At 57.8% G+C, this 22,775-nt stretch overlaps 1 protein-coding gene across 2 annotated transcripts in view; it reads left to right on the top strand.

Moving 5' to 3' along the window:
* Positions 1–22,400, top strand: part of CACNA1C (calcium voltage-gated channel subunit alpha1 C) — a gene marked incomplete at its 3' end in the record, with an annotated part of 458,987 nt that extends 436,587 nt beyond the window's left edge. For both annotated transcript variants that reach the window (XM_082665273.1, XM_082665272.1), the window contains 13 exons: positions 2,993–3,158; positions 3,718–3,845; positions 4,481–4,577; positions 4,889–4,991; positions 9,354–9,455; positions 11,504–11,631; positions 11,971–12,105; positions 14,256–14,614; positions 17,018–17,146; positions 18,929–19,035; positions 19,500–19,603; positions 20,988–21,317; positions 22,098–22,400. In XM_082665273.1, coding sequence (XP_082521399.1) covers positions 2,993–3,158; positions 3,718–3,845; positions 4,481–4,577; positions 4,889–4,991; positions 9,354–9,455; positions 11,504–11,631; positions 11,971–12,105; positions 14,256–14,614; positions 17,018–17,146; positions 18,929–19,035; positions 19,500–19,603; positions 20,988–21,317; positions 22,098–22,400 — 2,191 coding nt within the window. The remainder of the gene's footprint in view (positions 1–2,992; positions 3,159–3,717; positions 3,846–4,480; positions 4,578–4,888; positions 4,992–9,353; positions 9,456–11,503; positions 11,632–11,970; positions 12,106–14,255; positions 14,615–17,017; positions 17,147–18,928; positions 19,036–19,499; positions 19,604–20,987; positions 21,318–22,097) is intronic.
* Positions 22,401–22,775: the final 375 nt, after the last annotated feature.

Raw genomic sequence — 22,775 nt, 5'->3', positions numbered from 1 at the left:
TGATCCAGCAATTCCAGTTGCGTGTGTATATACCTAAAAGAATTGAAAGCAGGGTCTCAAAGAAATATTTGCACACTTCTGTTCATGGCAGCATTATTCACAATAGCTAGAGCACGGAATCAGCTGTAGGTCCATCAAAAGAATGGAAAAGGAAAACGTGGTTACACCACAGTGGAACATTATTCAGCCCTAAAAAGGAAGGAAATTCCGACACCTGCTTCAACATGGATGAAACTTGAGGCCATTATGCTCAGTGAAAGAAGTCATAAAAGGACAAGTTTTCTGTATGATTCCACTCACATGAGGTACTTAGTCAAAATCATAGACACAAAGTATAATGGTGGGTGCCAGGCGTAGGGGGGAGGGGAGGAGAGTTACTGTCTAAGGGGCATAGATTTTCAGTTTTACGAGATGAAAAGAGTTCTGGAGATGGATGGTGGTGACGGTAGGACAGCACCGTGGGTGTGTTTAATGCCACCGAACTGTACACTAAAAATGGTTAAGACGGTCAATTTTATGTTGTGTGTATTTTACCACAATTTTAAAAAGAAAATATGTAAATAAAACATCTTTTAAAAAGCCGGTTGCTATGTGACTATAAAAGAGAAACCACAGAATAATAAGAGAGTTCAGCAGATCTTCTATATATAAAGTCAATAGTATTCTCTCCACATCTGTTGCAAACAGAAAATATAACTTTTTAAAGGTACCATTTATAATAGCAACATTTTATTTGTTTATTTTAAGTAAACTACCTAGAAAAAAATCTAACGAAAGATGTATATAGGGAAATTATAAGCTTTTATTAAAAGACATTTTAGAAGTCCTAAATAAATGGAGAGTTGGATCGGGTTCATGGTTAGGAGACTTAATAGCAAAAAGACGTCAAATTCCTCTAGTTAATCTATATGTTGATGCAATTCCAGTAAGAGTCTCAGTGGGATTATTCATAGAACTCAACAAGCTGATTCTAATGTGTCTGTGGAATCGAAAAGGAAAAGGAAAGGGAAAAGCCAGGACAGCTTTGCAGGACAGCAGGCTGGAAGCACTGACTCTCTGTGTGAGATCAAGACTTGCTGCAAACCTGGAGTGATGAAGACAGCGTGGTACATTGAAGTCAAGACAGATGAATAAACCTATAGAACAGAACGAAGAGGCTGGCACAAGACTCATACACGTACGGAAATGTGATTTATGTCAAGAGGTAAAGGTGAACTATTCAATAAATTGTATTAAGAAAGTTGGTTATCTAGACAGAAAAAGTAACAGCATATTTCTACCTCGTATGGGGCCCCATGTGAATTCCATATTAATGGGATATTATGATTATAAAAAACAGAACTTGAGCCTTTTAGAGCATATTGGAGAATATGTTTATGGCCTAGAATAGGGAAGGATTTTTTAGACAAGTTGTAAAAAGCACAGAACAGAAGAAAAATTATGATTTGACCACATTAAAATGTAAAGCTTGGATTCATCACAATACACCATCAATAAAGCTGGAAACGAGCCACAGACTGAAGACGCTGCTTGCAGTGTGTGTAACTGACAGAGGATTAATATAAAGAAAGCTTAAAGGCCCCACAAATGAGCAAGAAGACAAATAGCCCATGAGACAGACGGGCAAAAACACGAACCTGAGATTCAGCAGATGAAATAGAAGTTCTCAGCCTATTCATCATTTTAAAACCAAATTAAAACAACAGTGAGTTATCACTTTACACCCATCATATGAGCAACCTTATTTATTTATTGATTGATTGATTTTTGGCTGCGTTGGGTCTTTGTTGCTGTGCGCGGGCTTTCTCTAGTTGCGGCAAGCGGGGGCTACTCTTCGTTGCGGTGCACGGGCTCCTCATTGCGGTGCCTTCTCTTGTTGCAGAGCACGGGCTCTAGGCGCGCGGGCTTCAATAGTTGTGGCACACGGACTCAGTAGTTGTGGCTCGTGGGCTCTAGAGCGCAGGCTCAGTAGTTGTGGCGCATGGGCTTAGTTGCTCCGCGGCATGTGGGATATTCCCGGAGCAGGGCTCTAACCCATGTCCCCTGCATTGGTAGGCGGATTCTTAACCACTGCGCCACCAGGGAAGTCCGAGCAACATTTTTTAAAATTCACTAATACCAAGAGTTGACTAGTCTAAATTCAGAATAGAAAAGTGGTTGGGGGGGGGGGGCATGGGATGGGGAGGGACTGGTTAAAGGGGCACAAACTGTCAGCCATAAGGTGGATGAGGTCTGAGGTCTAACCTATAACATGGTGACCATAGTTGATGACACTGATCGTATCACTGAAACTTGCTAAGACAGTAGAATTTAAATGTTCTCGCCAAAGAAAAGAAAAGAAAAAATTTAAAAAATCTGTGAGGGGATGGATGTGTTAATTAGGTGGGAAGAATCCTTTCACAATGTGCACATCAATCAAATCGTCATGATCTACGCTCTAGCTTGCAGTGTTATTTGTCGATTCTGCCTCAATAAAGCTGAGGAAAGAGCTGCCGAGTCTGTAGGGCAGTGACGCCAGGAACGCCGTTGGGGAACAAGCAGCGCTCAGTACGGTGAGGACACACCCGCCGTCCACCGGCAGCTCCACCCCGAAGCAGGCGTCTGACGGCCCTGTGTGGTGACTGCAGGCTCCTTCGTGACGGCAAGACAGCAAAGAAAGGAAAAGCCTTAACAGGGCGGTGGGGCTTTTTAATGGTATACTCATAGAGGATCTGCCACAAAGGATGAATGAACCAGAGCTAAAATGCATCCAAATGGCTAAATCTCAAAACTTCACATGGATTGCAAAAGGAGGGACTTTGCAGAAAAGGTACAGCTTGTTATCTTTCACAGAAAATTTTCGGACCTTCAGAGCGATGCTGTATGTTTTCCTATGTAGTGGATGTGTCAGCACGGGGGGGCTGACGAACCGCAGACTCAGTTCAGCGGTTCCCCCGCCAGGGAGGAGAGGGAGGGGCCTTGTGAGCCGCTCTGGGGCGTGGTCTCTCACCAGGTGCGCCACCGGGGAGGCGTGGCAGGACATCATGCTGGCCTGCATGCCGGGCAAGAAGTGCGCGCCCGAGTCGGAGCCGGGCAGCAGCGCCGAGGGGGAGGCGCCCTGCGGCAGCAGCTTCGCCGTCTTCTACTTCATCAGCTTCTACATGCTCTGCGCCTTTCTGGTGAGCCGGGCGGGGCCCGCGGCCTCGGGTGGCCAACGCGCAGTCCCGGGCCAGCCGCGCCCTGCGTCTCTGCAGCTCACGCTCGGGGGTGCCCCATCGGGGAGGCCGGCCTAGAGGGCTGTGTCCCTGGGACGGCCCAGCCGCACTGGAGGGAGGGGGCGGAGCTGGCCCAGAGTGAGCTCAGCCAGCATCCTTCTCGTCCGTTCTCAGCCCTTGTGGTGGTGGCGTCGTCCCCAGGACAGGAGGCCCCTTAAACATTTCTGGCACTTTGACAAGGGGCAAGGGGAGGGTGGTGGACAGTCACCCCCGTCCCTGGCAGCCCCGCCTGCCAGCTGGGTGTGAGGGAAGCTGCCAGCCCACAGCGGGGGTTCACCTGCACAAACCCAAGGGGAGCTGGGTCAGGTCCTCATCCAAGAGAGCCACGTGCCGGGGGCCGGTGTTTTCAGTGGTGCCGCTTGGGCGTCTTCAGAAACACTGGCTTCTGCCGCGCGTGGCCTGCTAACCGCGTGTGCTGGAAGGGCCTCCGAGGGCATCTCCCCGCGCTCTCCGTTCTCCACAGATCATCAACCTCTTCGTAGCTGTCATCATGGACAACTTTGACTACCTGACAAGGGACTGGTCCATTCTGGGTCCCCACCACCTGGACGAATTCAAGCGAATCTGGGCGGAGTATGATCCTGAAGCCAAGTAAGTCCCCAGAGGGGAGCCCGACCCCCAAAGCCGCAGGGGGTTGCGTGACCGCACCTGTGGGAGCGGGTCAAGGCGGGTTAGCACGGGGCGGATCCCCAGCAAACACTGACCTGCACGGGCCACAGGGGTCGAGGGTCAGGGCCAGCGATGGGAGGGCTTTGGCTGAGTGAAGAACACGCCTGCTGTTCTCAGCTGAACAGGACAGGAGGGCCTGGTGTCGGAGTAACCAGCAGGGACTCGAGTCAGGATGTCCGGGGCCAGGCAGATCCTGCCTGCCTTTCTGCCGTAGGTCCATCAGTCCAGCCACCACGTTTGGTTGACACTGGAAATACCGTTTGGTCAGACGGTTGGTTCACTGAAGCAGGAGTAATATTGAGAATTTCGTTGCCTACTAAAATCCCTTCCACCGTGAATATAGCACTGATGGAAAATTGCTCCTTAAAATCCTAACCACGTGTATATACTGGTTTTGGAGTTTTGCCTGCAGTTCTGCAGCTCAGCACCAGCTTCATCGCTCGGGTCCAGCCGTGGAGAGTCCCTTCTGCAGGGGGATCCCCCGCCCTGAGTGCTTGAGTCCTGGGCTACTGGCCGAGACCGCCGCACTGACCTTCCCCCCGTTCCTCCTCTTCTAGGGGTCGCATCAAGCACCTGGATGTGGTGACCCTGCTCCGGAGGATTCAGCCCCCCCTGGGCTTTGGGAAGCTGTGCCCTCACCGCGTGGCCTGCAAAGTAAGAGATGAGCTGGGCTCGTGGGAGACGCGACATGGGAGGGAAGATGCCTCTGTGACCTTGGTCAGGACGTCAAGCCTCTACGGGGATGAGGACAGTATTTTATGAGCCTGAAGAAAGGAGCCAGAGCCAGAGTAGGCGTTAGGGGTCCTTCCCACAGTGCGTTCTCAGACTCTGAAGGGAACACGCGTGACACACGCACACGCATTTCGAGGCCCCCCCCCCCTTCGGCATCCTCCTGCCTCGGGGGTTCTGCGGGAGGGTCCTTCAGGAGCCGGCTGCTGTGATGACCAGCTCTGCTCCCCCACCAGCGCCTGGTCTCCATGAACATGCCCCTGAACAGCGACGGGACGGTCATGTTCAACGCCACCCTGTTTGCCCTGGTCCGGACGGCCCTGAGGATCAAAACGGAAGGTAAGGTCATCCGGGGGCCCCGGGAGAGCCACCGGGAGACCTAGTGGACCAGCCGGAGCCCAGCTCGGCTCCTGCGGGGTGTCAGAGCCTCAGCCCGGCAGTAACTGTCACCTCTGGGGTATTAGCGGTGCCAGGTCTGCTCGTGTGCCCTTTGCTCCTTGACCGGCCTCCTTGCCTGTAGTTTTTAGAGCTCATCCTGGGGGACACCTCAGGGTCCTTGGGTGTAGTTCAGAGAGCAGGAGATGAGTGTTACCTGAAGCGGGGCTGAGCCCCATCACAGTGGGATTTCACTTGCTGCAAGTGGGTCTCAAGTGTTCAACCGTCCTTGCAAGTTAAACTCCTGTGTCGATCAGGAAGGGGTCAGAGCGGACGTGGTGACTGGAGCTGAGGTCGGCCCTCGCCCGCCTGCAGGCACGTGCTCAGCCAGCCGGCAGGTGGGGGTCAGAGCCCCCGTGCTCCTCATACGGGGCTCCCTCGGGGGGGGCCGTGCTCCCCCGTGTTGCCTGGCGGGAGGGACCGTCTTCCAGGTTGCACGACAGGGACCTGTGGCCAGCAGCTTGGCTTCGATGACCCGCTGTCCTCACAGCTGCAAAGGCTGCAGGTGCAACTGACGAGATGCAGCTGCTTCCCCAAAGCTCCCAGCCTCCTCCTGCGATTCGCAGAGTTGGGGCTTGTTTGAGACGCTGAGTCCCAGCCCCCGCCCCGAACTCGGAACGTGCATCCTGCACCAGCCGCGGGGGATTCACGTGAGCAAAGTCTGAAACCCACCGGCGCAGTAATTAGAGAAAACTCAGGTGGGACCGGCAGTGTCGCCTCTGCCTTCTGACGTTTGGATCTCAGAGCCTCAGGAGGCTGGAGCCCTGGGCGGGGCAACAGGGGACTGGACCCTGATATCGTGTGACGGTCAGCGAGTCTCTCTCTGCCTCAGTTTCTTCGGTTGTAAAACGAGAAAGGTGGGGGGATGTGTGGCATTCAGTTCAGTGGACAAGCCAGGAGGTGCCTTCTCTCAGCTAAATCCTTTCAGAAAATAACAGAAACATCCTAGATGTAGGAAAAGAACAGGGCCAGCAAGGTGCCTGTCAAAATAATGAGCTAATCTTTAAAAAAATTGTAGAAGTTCAAGTTCTGCTGCTGAACTAAGAAGAAACTAAGGCTGAAGAATACGCTCTCGGCAGCCAAGGCCGTAACTCAACCTGAAACGGGTAAACAGGCCTATTTCTGCGCAAACGGATGGAACACACACTTTGTGTAGGCGTGTGTGTGACCGGGGGGAAGCCTGGAGGGAAGTTCGCTAACACGTTAGCCTCGATTGTCGTGAGCGGTGGAATCAGACGCTTCTCTTCACTTCCTTTACCTTCTTCCTTTACTTTTCCAAACTTTCCACCATGACTGTGGTTATGGTTCCTTCCAGGAGGGAAGGTTTTCTTTTTCAAGGAGGGAAGCTGGAAAGACTCCTGGAAGGAACGTGCTGTGGTCCTTAAGTTTTGATGTAAAGTGAGGAGATGAATCTTCATCCCGTGGAGGAACGAGAAGCGCTGACGTTGGAGCCAGGACTCAGCACCGTCAAGATGCTCGTCAGAGCAAACCAAGTCCCAGACAAAGACTCTTCAACCTAGAGCCGGACACGCACAGCCCATCCTGAGAAAACAGTGTCCCGAGACCAGGGGAGAAGCCAGCCGCGCGGGGACCAGTCAAGCCAAGAATCAAAGGAAACTCCAAACGCAGACATTGTCTGCCGAGGAGCAACCGCCCCTGTAGCTCAGAATTCTGCATTTTCACGTTAAGTCCTGCTAGATGGTAGATCTCACGTTCCGGGTTCTTACCACCATAAAATACAATTTAAAACTGAAAAAAGGGCAACTTCCCTGACGGTCCAGTGGTTAAGGCTCCGCACTTCCACTTCAGGGGGCACAGGTTCGATCCCTGGTTGGGGAACTAAGATCCCGCATGCCACGCAGCACGGCCAAAGAAAAAAAGGAAAGAAAAAAAGGAATAGTTCCCAAAGGGCCCACAACATCAACTCAAGGCAAACCTTCACCAGAGACAGGCACCCTCCCCACCTGCAACCAACGTGTTAAACCCTTAAGTCCGGGAGGCAAAGCTGAGTTCTTAGAAGCAACTACAAAGAAACTGGAGAAAGCATCTAAATCCGGGAGACTAAATGCCACGCGGTCCTCACCCTGCAGACTGTGAGCTGGGGTATTTGGAGAGAAATTAGCGCCTGCTCGAGAGAACCAGCAATGTCCCAGGCCCCATCAACCCAGGATACGGAAGGAAGATGTCCTGAAGCACTTAGAAGACATGAAGCAAGGGTTAGGAAGTTCGAGGTTACATAGCTCACGGTGAGAATGAATTAAGGCTTGGAGAAGAGTGACAGACCCTTTTGGAAGATGTGTCATTGCGCAGGTCTGTCGTAACAAATTATCACAAACTGGGGGCTTCAAACAACGGAAATTCATTCTCTCACAGTCAGGCCAGAAGTCCGAAGGCGAGGCGCCAGTGGTCAGCGGGGTGGGTCCCTCTGGGGGCGCGGACGGGGCCCCTCCCGGCCTGTCCCGGCTGCTGGCAGTGCGGGCAGTGCTGGGCCCCCTAGGCACCTAGCTGGGTTTCTCCGCTCCCTGATTCCGTCTCCGCCCGCCCCCCGCTGTCTTCTCTGAGCGTCTCTCTGCATCCCCTCCTCTTATGAGGACACCAGTCACATTGGATGAATGTCGTCCCCTCCCCCAATGAGCACGCCCTCATCTCAGCTAATACACCTGCAAAGATTTCTACCTACAGGCCGCCTAAGGTTCCAGGTGGGTGTGAACATGGGGGCACTGTTGAGCCCGCCGCGGAAGACGAGTGTATCTGAGCATCGTGTCAATCAGGGCTCCCGCTACACGTGTCGGGACCCGCCGGCCACCTCCCCGGCGCCGGCCTCTGAGCCCGCTGTGCTCGCCCGCTGCCGTGTCACCACCCACACAGCACCTCCCACTCTGAAGGTCTGGAGTCCAACCATGGGGCCTCCAGGCCAAAACCAGACTGTTGACCCGGACGTGTCCTCTTCCCGGGGCTCGGGGAAGAGTCCACTTCCGACTTGCTCAGGCTGTCAGCAGACTCACTCGCTGCAGGTGCAGGACCAGCTCTCGGCTGTGCCCCCAAGGCCCCCGAGCCCCACACGCAGCCCTGCACCTGCCCTGCTCCCAGCCACGGAGGACTCTCTTGTCTTTGGCCCCCGTCATGAATTACTTTTGTTTGTTTTTTGCTTTGTATGATTTTTTATTGAGTCATAACTAACATGTGACATTACATTTGTTTCAGATGAACAACATAGTGATCCCGTATTTGTATTTATTGCAAAATGCTCACCACAAGTCTGGTTAACATCTATCACCTCACAGTTACAATTTTTTTCTTGTGATGAGAACTTTTAAGATCTACTCTCTTAGCAACTTGCACACGTACAGTACAGTATTGTTAACTGAAGTCCCCATGCTGTCACGCTGTACTTTACATCCTCAGGACATATTTATTTTATAACTGGGAGTTTGCCCCTAAGGACCCTCTCCTTGTGAAGAGCTAGTCCACTGCTGGGATTAGCTCAGGCCCCACTGGACAGCTTCCCCATCCTACGGCACATGCGCCGTATAACATAACCCGACCACAGGGTAAGGCCCCGAGTTCACGGTTCCAGGGGCCATGCAGGGCGCGTACCTGGTGGTGGCGGGAGAGAGCTGGGGGTGTGTTAGACCCAGCCCCCCGGTCCTCTCTTACGGCTGCGGGTCTCAGCTTTCCTCTCCCAGGGCTGTAAGGCCAGTATCCCAGAGGCGCACAGAGAGGCACCTAATTAAGCCTGTTTTGCCAGTGGAGAAAGGAGACCCAGAGAAGCCCCCAACCTCGGGACCCTCGTCTTCTGGTTTCTGCTTCCACGCCAAGGTTTCGCCACCTTCTCCCAGCAGGAGACTCAGCAAAGGGCTTTGACACAGAGACCCCCGAGCGTGGACGCCCCACGTGGGTCTGCGGAGGGACCACACTTCCTTCCAGTCGCCCACACTTCTCTGGCGGCCCAGGGGGAGCCCCTGTGGCCGTCCAGCTCGATCCAGCTCCAGCAGTCTCAGGGGCCCCCTCAAGCAGAAGGAGGGCCACAGAGTGGGTGCAGGGTTGCTCTGGCGACCAAGCAGCAGGCAGGGAGGAAGGGGAGAGAGGCCAAGAGGGGACGGAGGCGGACAGCGGGAGCCCCGGGGGGAGGATGATGGGGCTGACGGGCCAGAGCCATTGCAGGCAGAGCCCGCGGGCCGCGGCCACCACTCCCACAGCAGGACCAGCCCACGGGAGGCCCCCAGGGGCAGCTGGTCAGTCGGCCTTGCGTCTCCCTCCCCACAGGGAACCTGGAACAGGCCAACGAGGAGCTGCGGGCCATCATCAAGAAGATCTGGAAGCGGACCAGCATGAAGCTGCTGGACCAGGTGGTTCCGCCTGCGGGAGGTGAGCCACCCACCCCGGGCTATGCGAGTCCTGAGTCCAGGCTGCGGGAGGCCTGCCCTTTCGGGCTGGAGCCTGGTCCAAGCCTGAGGTCACAGAGGAGGCCGAGCTAGGCCCCCCGATGCCTGGAGGTTTGGCAGAACTTCAAGGAAACTCTGCAAAGCGGAGCTTTCCCCATAACCTGCCGGGCTGGGTGCTCTAGGAATGATGGGGTCCTGGAGAAGGAGCCCCCCGGGACGCCCCTTCCTGTTCCTCCCGGGGCAGTGTTTGTCGACTCTGTCAACTGTCCTCCGTATACAGTTGCCAAAGTATGGGTACAACACTTTAATGTGAAATATGTTATCATCAAATGTTTTTCAATAAATAAATACTCAGGGACAGCTCAGGGGCCCGAATTTCTAGTTAACTGACCAAGGCTCGTCTGCACCCACTGTTATGAATAAGTTTGTGTTTAAAGGAAACAAACAGTGTTGACATCGTTGACGTTTTGCGTTTGTCTTTTTGAAGTAAGTACGGGCTTATGGGCTATCTTTAAATAAGTACAGACAGCTCTGGGCACACACGTGGGGTAAGTGCAGACTGATCGCGGTCCAGCCCCGTGGGGACCACATTCACGGAGCGATGCCGTCAGGGACACAGTTTTCTGAAATGTGCACCCTTCTTACTCAGCTTGAAACAAAACAAAGTGGTCTTCCATCCACTTAAACAGCAGGTATATTCCTGGGAAACTGGAATATCACAGCCGTGCAGGTCCCACGTGGAGCCGAGTGAGGGTCTTAGCTCAGGTGGTTACAGCGGGAGGTCCCCCCACAGACGTCTGGCGTGGCCTTGGCAGCGTGCCAAGGTAGTATTCACCGTGCTTTTCGGGACACGTCCAGAGCCACGTCGTTCACGCCAGCAGCATCCCCAAAGCATGGTGACAATCGCAGTGACATTGAGAAAGTCCCATACGTTCCCAAAACACTCCTTAAGAGGGGGTGCTGCCCCTGACGAGACCCACCCCCGAAAGGAAGGCAGGCCTGGGGATGGGCGCCACGCGGCCTGGCGTCACACGCACCACGTCCCTTAATCCTCATCACGGTTCTGTGACACCTGCTCTAGGAGCTGGTTCTCAGCTGCTGAGTAGCTGACCCCAGGCTGGTGGTGAGAGCCCTGTGGATTCAGGACCCAGGTCCAAGGGGGCCACCCTTCCCACCAGAGCCAGTCTTCCCCGATTCACGGCAGACAGGGCTCAGGCATCCCCTCCACTTGGGGCTGGGGCCCCTGCCGTCCGGACGGAAGGCAAGCAGCTGTGGGTTTGGCTACTCTCACGAGACAGCTAGGAGCAGGGGAGCCATCACAGCCCCCAGATGCATCCCAGCAGCCTTCTCCAGGCCTTCCGCCCCATCTTCCCCCAAGAACCAGAAGATGGGGCAGGGGGGGCTCCTCGTGGGGCAGGAACTGCTCCCCTCGGGGCCCCACTCGCTTCTCACCACCCACTTCGTCCCCAAGACGGAGGCTGATTCTGTCTTGTGTCACTTGGGGAGCAGCCCAGCCGCGGGGTTAGAAAGCCCCGACCGAGATGGGGGGCCTGCGCCCCTCCCACCAACCCCTCCCACCAACCCTTAAGCAGAACGCTAGCCCTTAGGGGACTGGGCGATTATCAGTGGGCACCCGGAGCTTCAGAATCTTAAAAGAGTTAATCAACAAGGTCAGTTAAGTAAAAAATGCAAGGTGGGAAGTAAGTTTGACAATAGGCTACTTTTTCTGTGAAAAAAAGAGAGGGTAGGAATATATTTGCTTATTTGCAGGAAGCATTTGCATAAAGAATCTCTGGGAAAATAAGAAACAAAAGAGAAAGGTTATCTGATAGGAGGTGGGGAGAGAGACTCTTCACTGTACACACACCTTTTTGTATATTTTTGTCTTTTTGAACCACGTGCATGGAGAGCCTCTTCCAAAAAATTTAATTGAGAAAACTTAAGAAGGCGTGGACGCTGACAAAAGGTTCCTGACGCCTGGCCAGCCCCCCTGTTCACGCCCTGTTCACCCTGTCCTCCCTTTGCTCTCAGATGATGAGGTCACGGTGGGCAAGTTTTACGCTACTTTCCTGATCCAAGAGTATTTCCGGAAATTCAAGAAGCGCAAAGAGCAGGGCCTGGTGGGCAAGCCCCCCCAGAGGAACGCCCTGTCCCTGCAGGTGAGGGCCCTCGCCCCCCGGGGGCCTGGCACCCTCCTCTCGCCTCTGCCAGGTCCGGGGCTCTCACGGGCTGGCTGGAGGCGGGTCCCTTCCTGAGGGTCCTGAGGCTTCCCCAAGGGGGATGCTGCAGGGGTGACCCTCCCCTCCTGTGGCCTCGCAGCCCGCAGAGCTCGGGGAGTTGGCCGGGGGGTCTGCTGACACCCCTGAAACAGCCCCTCCCAACATGCCTTCATGCCCTGTGGACCTCCGCAGGCTGGCCTGCTGCGGGGAGAGGCACAGGGGCGGGTGGGTGGCAGGTGGGGCACCAGGGCCCTCACGCATCCTCCCCCTGGGCTCCAGGCTGGTCTGCGCACCCTGCATGACCTCGGGCCCGAGATCCGCCGGGCCATCTCCGGGGACCTGACCGCCGAGGAGGAGCTGGACAAGGCCATGAAGGAGGCTGTGTCCGCGGCCTCGGAAGATGACATCTTCAGGGTAGGGGGGTGCCCCGGCCGCAGTCTTCCGCCTCCATAAAGCTGGGTTTGGAGCAGAAGGGTGGGCTGGCGTCCTGAATCCAGGGAGGGAGCCCTGAGTCTTCGGCAGGATCCCAGCTCCCCCCCCCAGCCCTCCTCCAAGCCCTCCCCCCAGCCCTCCCCCAGCCCTCCCCCCAGCCCTCCCCCAAGCCCTCCCCCAGCCCTCCCCCAGCCTTCCCCCAAGCCCTCCCCCAGCCCTCCCCCAGCCCTCCCCCAGCCCTCCCCCAGCCCTCCCCCCAGCCCTCCCCCAGCCTTCCCCCAAGCCCTCCCCCAGCCCTCCCCCCAGCCCTCCCCCAGCCCTCCCCCAGCCTTCCCCCAAGCCCTCCCCCAGCCCTCCCCCAGCCCTCCCCCAGCCCTCCCCCAGCCCTCCCCCCAGCCCTCCCCCAGCCTTCCCCCAAGCCCTCCCCCAGCCCTCCCCCCAGCCCTCCCCCAGCCCTCCCCCAGCCTTCCCCCAAGCCCTCCCCCAAGCCCTCCCCCAGCCCTCCCCCCAGCCCTCCCCCAGCCCTCCCCCAGCCCTCCCCCAGCCCTCCCCCAGCCTTCCCCCAAGCCCTCCCCCAGCCCTCCCCCAGCCCTCCCCCAGCCCTCCCCCAGCCCTTCCCCCAGCCCTCCCCCAGCCCTTCACCTCATCCAAGCCTAGTAGTCCTTCCCAAGCCGGGGCTCCCCAGAGCCGGCAGCTCACAGAGCATCACTGGCCCTCGGAGAAGGTGCGAGGGAGCTGTTTTGCTAAGGAAATGTTTTTTAGGAGACGTTTCTACGTTACACGTTGCAAAAGTGCTGGCCTTTGTGCCACGTCGAATCCCCAGACCTATTTCGTTCGCCAACATTTGAAAATCTGGCACATTCAAATAAAAATCTAGACTTCTATCCTCTCTTGAAAACACCAGAAGATGTGCGGTATCAGGCAGCAGAGGTCTGGAAGCCAGTGGCAATCTTGACTTAGACCATGAGGTCTCCAGGCCCCAAAGCCCCCTCCGGCCTCCTCTCTCCCCTCCTGGGTACCGAGGCTGCCGTCAGTTTTATATATTTTTTTAAATTTATTTAATTTATTTTTTTATCTATTTTATAAATTTATTTATTTTGGCTGCGTTGGGTCTTCGTTGCTGCACGCGGACTTTCTCTAGTTGCGGCAAGTGGGAGCTGCTCTTCATTGCAGTGCACGGGCTTTTCATTGCTGTGGCTTCTCTCGTTGCGGAGCACGGGCTCTAGGCGCACAGGCTTCAGTAGTTGTGGCACGTAGTCTCAGTAGTTGTGTCTCATGGGCTCTAGAGCGCAGGATCAGTAGTTGGGGCGCATGGGCTTAGTTGCTCCACGACATGTGGGATCTTCCCGGACCAGGGCTTGAACCCGTGTCCCCTGCACTGGCAGGCAGATTCCTAACTACTGCGCCACCAGGTGAGCCCCTGCCATCAGTTTTAACAGTGAAAACTAGTGCCCACTGGAATTCTGGGGCCCTTGCACCCAGCTCTCTTCATGAATCCCCAAGGTATTTGGCTAAAAATCCTATAGCAAGTGAGACACTACCACCCAGAACTGCGCTAGGGCCTCTCACCCCGCCTCCCGGCCCCAGCAGGCTCCCAGGCGGTGGAAGCATGGGGGTGAGAGAAGCCCATCACCCTGAGGCTGTCTTGTCCTCACCACCCTCCTCCTTGTCGCTGTGAAATGTCCGTCACTGAATGGCCTCGGGGACACACTAGCACGTCAGTGTGACCCCAAGAGACACCCCCAGCCTTGCAGGTAGCTACTTGCCCACTTGCCCGGGACAAGGGGAGACGTCGGGGGAAAACACTGGTTCCTGATTTGAAATCTAAGACTCTCCCAGGGGAAAGGAGGCCAGAGTGTAATTGGTGTAGTAACTAAGCCCTTCTTATTCTCAGAACCGTTTGGCCAGCGTAGCTCCTAGCTCAGGGAGCCAGTTGGATTCTTTATTTAAACCCCATTAGAGCCTTCGGGCCCTGTTTTCACCCTCGGCCCCCACATGCCCCCCCTGCTGCAGCGAAAGGTCTCCGCCTGAGACTCGGCCGCGTGTTGCCCGGCGGGGCTGAGCTCCTGGTGGAGAAGGAGAGGCGGCCGTGGGCGGGCCACCCCCCACATACCCCTCCGTCTCACCTGCAGAGGGCCGGTGGCCTGTTCGGCAACCACGTGGGCTACTACCCTAGCGACAGCCGGAGCACCTTCCCCCAGACCTTCACCACCCAGCGCCCTCTGCACATCAGCAAGGCGGGCACCAGCCAGGGGGACGCGGAGTCGCCCTCCCACGAGAAACTGGTGGATTCCACCTTCACCCCCAGCAGCTACTCGTCCATGGGTTCCAACGCCAACATCAACAACGCCAACAACACCGCCCTGGGCCGCTGCCCCTGCCCTGCCGGCCAGCCCGGTGCTGTCAGCATCAGCACCGTGGAGGGCCGTGGGCCCCCCTTGTCTCCTGCTGTCCAGGTGCAGGGGGCGTCGTGGAGGCTCAGCTCCCAGAGGTGAGCAAGGGGTTGCACGGGAGGGGCTTGGGGAGGAGCATTTGACCCCTCAGCCCTCCAGCTGGGGTGGAGGCGGCTGCCCAGACCCCGGCCAGAGGGCAGCCAACGCAGCCTCCCAGGTCCTGCAGCCGTGCTCGGGAGGCCCCGTGACACCTGGCCGGCAGGTGTCCCGAGGTGCGCGCCTCTGGACGGGGCCTTCTCTGCTTTCTCCCCCGAAGCAGAGAGGCCCTGGCCCCGATGCCCGAGACGTTTGCATCCTGGAGACACCACCGTCTCCGTCCCCTGGGCCTTTCTCAAGTCTCTGCCCAAACCTGGCCTTGGGCCCCCAGGGGATGGGGCAGGCCCACCCTGTCTTCTTAGTGCCCTTCTCGTCCCCGGGAGGAGGCATTCTGGAGGCAGGAGGCCCTTCGCTGGGTGCTTGCCTGCTCTGACCCCACGTGGGATCATTCCTGGCAGTCCTGACGTCTCCCGGCTCCTGTCCCTTTCTTTTCTCCCACCCACTGCTCCCTGGTGCCCCAGGACCCACTGCCATGATGTGCTGGGGCGGTCAGCGCCTTCTTCCATGCCCTGGGCCTCGGCAAGTGCCTCACTTATATCAGCAGCTCCAGGCTCCCAGGCCCGGGAGGATCTGAACACCTCACCCTTAGCTGAGATGCCCCTCCGAGCAGGACAGCAGCCCCCAGCAGCCCCGTTTCTGGGGCAGACCTCCTTTCCTCCCCTCCAGCTCAGATCCAGAAGTGATCTTTTCTAAATCCCTGGACAAGTGTCCTGAGCTGCGTTCATCCCAGAGGCCAGCTCCCGGCCTCCCGGTGTTCACGTCCCTTCGCCACGCCCGCGTTAGCCGAGGTTCCAGCCCGGGCCGTGTCCCACCCATCGCAGCTCACGGCTGAGTGCGGTGGCACCAGCTCTGGCCTCAGGTCCTGCACACGGCAGCCCGCGGGGGGCGTCCCCAGCCCCCGCCAGCAAGAGCACGCAGCATCTCCTGTGTCAGTCACCGGGGGCAGGGCACCATCGGTCAGGGCCTCCGCCAGAGATCCGCCCAGACCCTCCCCGAGTGGCTCACAGGCGCAGGGTCAAAGCTGGCCACTGACCCCGCACTCAGATCTGAGAGGATAAGCTGGAATATCTCCCAGAGGCCCTGGGAGCCTGAGCATAAAGTGGGCCCCAGCACCCAGGACCTACAGGAAGAAAGGTGGAGGGAGACACCGAGCAGGACAGACAGGAAGGGAGGCCAGAGGCCAGAGCGAAAGGCCACGTGACCCAGTGAGCAGCAGGCCAGGGCCTGGAGAGCGAGCAGCTCAGTCTGAGGCACGTTCTGGTGTAGAAGGTCTGCAGCTCAGGGGCACTCAGGCTCGGGGGCTCAGGCTCGGGGGGCTCAGGCTCACTCCCCACTGCTCAGAAGGACGAACCCCTTTGTGAGGCCTCTCCTCTGTGCTTTGCTCTAAGGAGTCAACACCAAATCAAAAGCGTGTCACGTACGACACCGGGAAGTCCTCAGCTCTGCCCAGCAAATGCCCACAGGCCCGGCTGTCTGCAGTACAGGGAGGGGACCAGCCCCTCGCTGGTCCCCCGCCCCTCGCGAATAGTGCGGCCGGCCCTGAGCCGGGCAGGCAGACGGTGTTACTGGTGGGGACACTAGTCATGGGTGGGCTACATGACTTACCCCAGAGAGTAACTGAACCGGGTCAGAATCAGATCCCCTAGGATGCTAACCCGGAGGCCCCTCCCCCCCATGGAACCCTTATGGTAACACTTCTCGGCTCCATCGGTGGCCGCGCGCGCGTGTGTGTGTGTCTGTGTGTGTGTGAGTGTGTGTGTGTATGTGTGTGTGTGTATGTGTATGTGTGTCTGTGTGTGTGTCTGTGTGTGTATGTGTGTGTGTGTCTGTGTGTGTACGTGTCTGTATGTGTGTCTGTGTGTGTGTATGTGTGTGTATGTATGTGTATTTGTGTGTGTGTCTGTGTGTGTATGTGTGTGTGTCTGTGTGTCTGTGTGTGTATGTGTGTGTGTCTCTGTGTGTGTGTGTCTGTGTGTCTGTGTCTGTGTGTGTCTGTGTGTGTGTGTCTGTGTGTGTGTGTCTGTGTGTGTGTGGATGTGTGTGTCTGTGTGTGTGTGTGTCTGTGTGTCTGTGTGTGTGTGTCTGTGTGTGTGTGTGTGTCTGTGTGTCTGTGTCTGTGTGTGTGTGTCTGTGTGTGTGTGTGTGTGTCTGTGTGTGTCTGTGTGTGTGTGTGTCTGTGTGTGTGTATGTGTATGTGTGTGTGTGTGTCTGTGTGTATGTGTGTGTATCTGTGTGTGTGTGTGTCTGTGTGTCTGTGTCTGTGTGAGTGTGTGTGATGCGTCCCCTGCCTGGGGGAGGGGAGGGGTGGCGGTTGCTGACTTTCGTCTCTACCCCGGACACTTTAGGTGCCCCTCCCGGGACAGCCTGATAGCCATGGTGTGTCAGGACGAGGCCCCTCGGGATGAGACCTGTGGCCTGAGGATGGATGAGGACGCCGAGTACGGCAGCGAACCCAGCCTGATCTGCACGGAGATGTGAGCTTTGCCCTCTCCGGCTGCCCGAGAAGGGGAGGGGAGGGGGTGACGGGCGGGTCCCTGGAATCCTCCTCTGACAGCAGCAAAGCAGAGGAAGCCCCCCACCCTCATACACACGGTCCCCTCGTTGGCTTGGCGCTTCCTCATGACACGATGTTTTCAGGAAAACTGCTAAACGTTGTTTCCTAGGCTTTCTTGACACGTGTACATATTGACAATTAAATATTCGTGAAACTGCCTATAATAAAGCTGCCAGCAGAGGGCGCTGTTGTCAGCCGTAGCTGAGATTTCCATCGCAGCGGGAATTTTTTAAGAGAAGAGTTTTTAAACTGCAGCTCCAGACCCATTAGGAAGCTGTGACATTTGCTTAGTCGGTTACAATCAACACTATTAAAAGAAATCATAGCACAGAATAGCATAGAATAGGCTAGAAAAGGACAATAGGAAATAGCATATTCGAAGTCACAAAGGTAGTATTACTTTGTGAAGCATTTGTCGCCAAGTCCCATAAAATGTATTTGTGACTGTGAGTTGCATTCACAAAGTTGACCCTGTATTAGAAGATTTCCTGAGAGGAACACTTTATCACAAGGAAGGACCAGGCCCTTCAGCTTCCGCTGTTCAGAGGATGCAGATTAACACACGGCCACATACCCGAGAAGGCAAGAAGAGCATCTGTTCCCACCGTCTAGGCTCTTGGTGTGTGCTTGGTACTTGCAGGCCCTCTGCTAGATGGTGGACGAACCGGCCTCGGCACCCAAGGGAGGCCACAGGCTGGTTCAGGAGCTAAGAGGATCTCAGAGGAGGAAAATAAAGATTTCCTCAGTAGCTGCTCACAGAGTGGTGCAAACAGCGAGAGTACAGACGCTCAGAGAAGGTCAAGGTCGGAGAGAGGCACCAGGCACGAGGTCACACAGAAGCTGGGGCTTCAAGAGTGGTTACGGTCTGGATACGAAGAAAATGTAACAGGGAGGGTGACCAAGCTGAACGTGACAGACAAGCACGGTGGCTTTCGTCCAGAACCCTCCCTGCATGTCTGCAAACGCTTGCAGACAACACACCAGGAGCACAGGCTCTGTCCTCAAAGCACGTGGAGTCACACCAGGCACAGGCGGTGGCCTCGTCTGTGACACGAAGGGCTTAGAACACAAGCGGGCGTCTGGGGTGCAGACGGCTCCACTAGGGGTTGCAAAATCAACTTAGGGACTACAATGTCTGTTTTCAGTGAAACAGCCCAGGCCAAGGTAGAACAGAGGCTCTCGGGTGCAGCGGATTCAGGGAAGGTAATCGTGGACCCGAGTCCGGCCCTTGGGCACGTCTGTCGTGTGCCCTGGGCCAGGAGGAGCCGTTTCTCACTGAGTCCCCGTTAGAAGGCCCAGGAGCTGTTGACTCACTGGACACCCCCAAGGGCCCGCAGCTGCCCCTCACCGATGACCACACGTGCGCGCTCTTGCTGACCAAGGGTGGGCAGGCCCAGAGAGTGAGGGGCACAAGCGTGGTCTCGCGCTGGGAGTGGCCGTGGTAGACAGCATCCGCCTGTGAGCACGCCAGTGCAGAGAGGAGCTGCAGGCCCAGAATTTGTTTCCAGCTTTCTCAGCAGCGGTGGTCCCCCTGCCTCGAATCACAAGTGCAGGAGGACACACGGGGCACAGGCGGAAGGAGCCGCGGGAACATCTGTGACAGCAGAGAGCGCGGCCTTTAGAGAGCACAGAGTGGGGGTCCCCTCATTAGGGAAAAAGCAGGCTGCCCGGAGGTTACAGTGCCCAGTGTCCTCTGCTCCAGGCTCTCCTACCAGGACGATGAGAATCGGCAGCTGGCGCCCCCCGAGGAGGACAGGAGAGACATCCATCTCTCTCCGAAGAGGGGCTTCCTGCGCTCTGCCTCCCTAGGTAACCTCAGACCCTCTCTCTGACGGTGCCCCCCCCCCGTGACGGTGGCCAGGCACACAGGGGTGACTGAGGAACGTCATCTCGTGGGGCTCAAGTGGCCCACGGTTGGGCTGGACCCGGGCTGGACGTGTGCTAATGCAGCACCTCAGTGAGGGGCCCAGGGCGGGGGGAGGGGGCATCCTTGCCCCTCCCTTGGTGTGAGCCGTCGGGGCCGTGTCATCTTCTTCTCTCTCTCTTTTTTTTTAATATTTATTTATTTGGTTGTGCCGGGTCTTAATTGTGGCTCACCGGCTCCTTAATTGCAGCATGCAGGCTCCTTAGTTGTGGCATGCATGTGGGATCTAGTTCCCTGACCAGGGATCGAACCCGGGCCCCTTGTATTGGGACCACAGAGTCTTATCCACTGCGCCACCAGGGAAGTCCCCCGTGTCATCTTCTGTGCTGACCCATCACTTGCTGCACAGGTCGAAGGGCCTCCTTCCACCTTGACTGTCTGAAGCGACAGAAGAATCCAGGGGGAGACATCTCTCAGAAGACAGTTCTGCCTCTGCACCTCGTTCACCATCAGGTAGCCCCCACTTTGGGACAGGCCACAGGCCACCACCTAGCAGGCTAGACAGCCCCGTGATGGTCGTGCACCAAACCCCCCAGACGCCCATCAGCCTTCCTGTCCAGACCACGGCTGTGTCCCCACCCCTGGCCCTAACAGCCCCCGGTGAGGGGGCTCTTCCCACACGAGGACCGTGCTCTCCCGGGCGGGAGACCCGGGAGGTCCTCCTGGACAGCAGGAGCCCCTCTGGAGGCTGGAAGGACCAGCTGCTCCGGGTCGGCCTGAGCATTCTCCTCCCAGTGGCCAGATGTTCCCTCCCCAGACATGGCTACACGACAGGCAGGTGCGGTCACACCTGGAGCCATAAGACACCTGGACATTTAGCTACACAAAAATCCACCCACTGGAATATGGAGATGACCAGAGAGTGTTCCAGCAGGTGGTCAGGGACAGGGATGATGTCAGGAAGGCGGGTCCGGGCAGATTCAGCAGTTGAACCGGCTCTTGGCCTGGGTGATGCCAAAAGATGGCGAGATCCAAGTCCCCAGCACCAAGCTGCACCCCAGCACCCTAGAACTGATGGAGATTTCCAACAGCTAAACAATTGGGGGCTGAACTAGATTCTCCCCCCTTCTTCCCTCTGTGATTACACACGCCCTTACCACGGGCCTCTGCTTTAAATGACTTTTTTATCCCCAGAGGCATTCAGTGCCAATCACAGCTTACAGTCGGCCTAAGGCAGCCAGCATGGCTCTGCCAGGGAGATGGTATTTCTGCTCAAGGAAGTACACGATTTTGCTCGGCCTGTGTGCCAGCGCACGCATACGCGTGGTCTCCACAGGGCTTTCTGGAACGTCGAGCAGAGCCTTACGCTTCCCTCAGTTGCCCAGGGACCCGGGACCCCAGACTGGGGGCCCTTGAGAGCAGTGGGCAGGGAGGCAGCAGCCTGGGGGACACGCGCACTTCTCTGAGGGATGTCTAGAAGCTGATTTCACCCGTCTCTGCTTATCGTGAAGGAAAACCTCCCTCGATTTACAGCCTCCCCCATGCTTCTGAGCTGCCCTCTGACCCTTGCGGCCATGTCCCCCCCCTCTGCCCCTCGGGCTGAGCCTCCCCACCGGGCAGTGTTGCTTCCTCGGACCCATCACGTCAGAGCAGGTGGAGAGGATCCGTGGCTCACGGGGGACGGGGCCAGGGCTAGAGAGCAGGTGACCTGGATCCCACTGGTCCGTGGCTTTCTGAGCTTAGAGGAGAAAGGTCCCTGCAGACTGACGGTCACAGAGTCTATTTAGGGCGGTTGAGACCGGCTCCAGGTCCGGGTGCCTGACCGAGAGGGTGCGAGCATCGGGCAGTGGGACACGGCTGAGGCCCCCTGACCCGCACTCTCGTGTCATGTCCACAGGCGCTGGCGGTGGCGGGCCTGAGCCCCCTCCTGCAGAGAAGCCATCCCCCTGGCGCCCTCCCCCCGCCACATGCAACGCCCCCTGCCACGCCTGGCCCGGCCTGGCCCCTGCGGCCTGTGCCCACCCTGCGGCTGGAGGGGGCCGAGTCCAGCGACAAGCTCACCAGCAGCTTCCCATCCGTCCACTGCGGCCCCTGGGCCGGGGAGCCCACGCCCTGCGGGGCCAGCGGCGGCATCCGGAGGGCCCGGCCCGTGTCCCTCACTGTGCCCAGCCCGGCAGGGCCCCAGGGCCGGCCCTTCCACGGCAGCGCCAGCAGCCTGGTGGAGGCGGTGAGTAGGCCGAGCTACGCGGGCCGGGCAGGGGCCCCACGGGCAGAATGGAGGGGCCCTGTGGGGTGTCAAGTGTCCTGGCCAGAAAGACCCTCAGTCAGGTCTCAAGTCCACGTGAGCGCCCAGCCCGGCCGAGGAAGGGAGGTCACACTGGCCGGGGAGCAGGGGAGCCATGCGGGGGGCTGTGAGGGCACGTGGGGTGGGAGCCGCAGGCGGGGGCTGGGGTGTATTCCAGGCTCACCTGCTGCTCCCCGAGGCCTCCAGGAAGGGGGCAGACGCTTCGGGACAGAGCGGGCAGGGGCTGGGTGTGTCCTGCACATACACGCGTGCACACACACACACACACACACACGCATCATCCCCGGGATCCTCACCCCCAGAAACGCAGCCAGTGGCACTGGGCCAAGTGTCACCAGAGGAGAGTGAAGACTCCTGGAAGGAGTCACGTGGGCGTCCTGGGGCGCCGGGTGGGTGAGAGGGAAGGACCAGGGCCCCTGTGGCCTCCGTGCGCCCAGGTTGCCTGGGTTTGAGGACAGTGCCCCTGCCCCGCCGTCTCTCCTCTGGCCCGCACGCCCCTAATGCCCGCAGGGGTGCTCCGTCCCACTCCTGCCCGGTGCGCAAGCACACACACGTGTACTCACATGATGCGCACACACACGAGTACACGCACGCGTGTACACACACTCTCCTCCCGAAGTGACCAGTCGGAAGCCCCTGCGCCAGTCCCGAAGGGAAGAGCCGGGCTCAGGAGTAACGCCGTCCCGGCCCCCTCTCCCCCAGGTCTTGATCTCAGAAGGACTGGGGCAGTTTGCTCAGGATCCCAGGTTCCTCAAGGCCACCACCCAGGAGCTGGCCGACGCCTGCGACATGACCATCGAGGAGATGGAGAGCGCGGCCGACAACATCCTCAGCGGGGGCGCCCGGCAGAGCCCCAACGGTACCCTGCTCCCGTGTGCACACTGCAGGGACCCGGGGCCAGACCGAGAGGGGGGCGCGGAGGACGCGGCCTGGGCGCCCAGCCCCGAGCCCCGCCAGGGCGGAGAGGAGCCCCGGGACAGCAGGGCCTTCGCCAGCAGCCTGTAGCAGCCGGGCCGGAGATGCCGGGTTTTTATTTGTCTCCATGTTCCTAATGGGTCCGTTTCAGAAGTGCCTCACTGTTCTCGTGACCTGGAGTTAACCGGAACAGCGTCTTCATTCATTTCGTAGGGACAAGACCGAGTCGGCGGCCAGGAGAGAAGCAGCCGCGGTCCGTGTCCGGCGGGGAGCGGTGGGGGGAGGGCGCGGGCACCAGGGAGGGCCCCCCACCCCCCGCGGCCGCCTCGGCTCCCTCAGCCCTCACCCAAAGGACCCTACGCCAAACGGGTGTCTTTCAACTCTGCTTGTCAAGAACTCGTTTGCACATATTCTGTACGCGCCTCACTGTCCCCATAGAGCCAGGGCCCTGTGCCTTCACGGCAG

The sequence above is a fragment of the Grampus griseus genome (assembly GCF_964374135.1).
Source record: "Grampus griseus genome assembly, chromosome: 11".
Lineage (NCBI taxonomy): Eukaryota > Metazoa > Chordata > Mammalia > Artiodactyla > Delphinidae > Grampus > Grampus griseus.
Note: the sequence above shows the minus strand (reverse complement) of the source record. Positions and strands in the feature narration are given on the sequence as shown.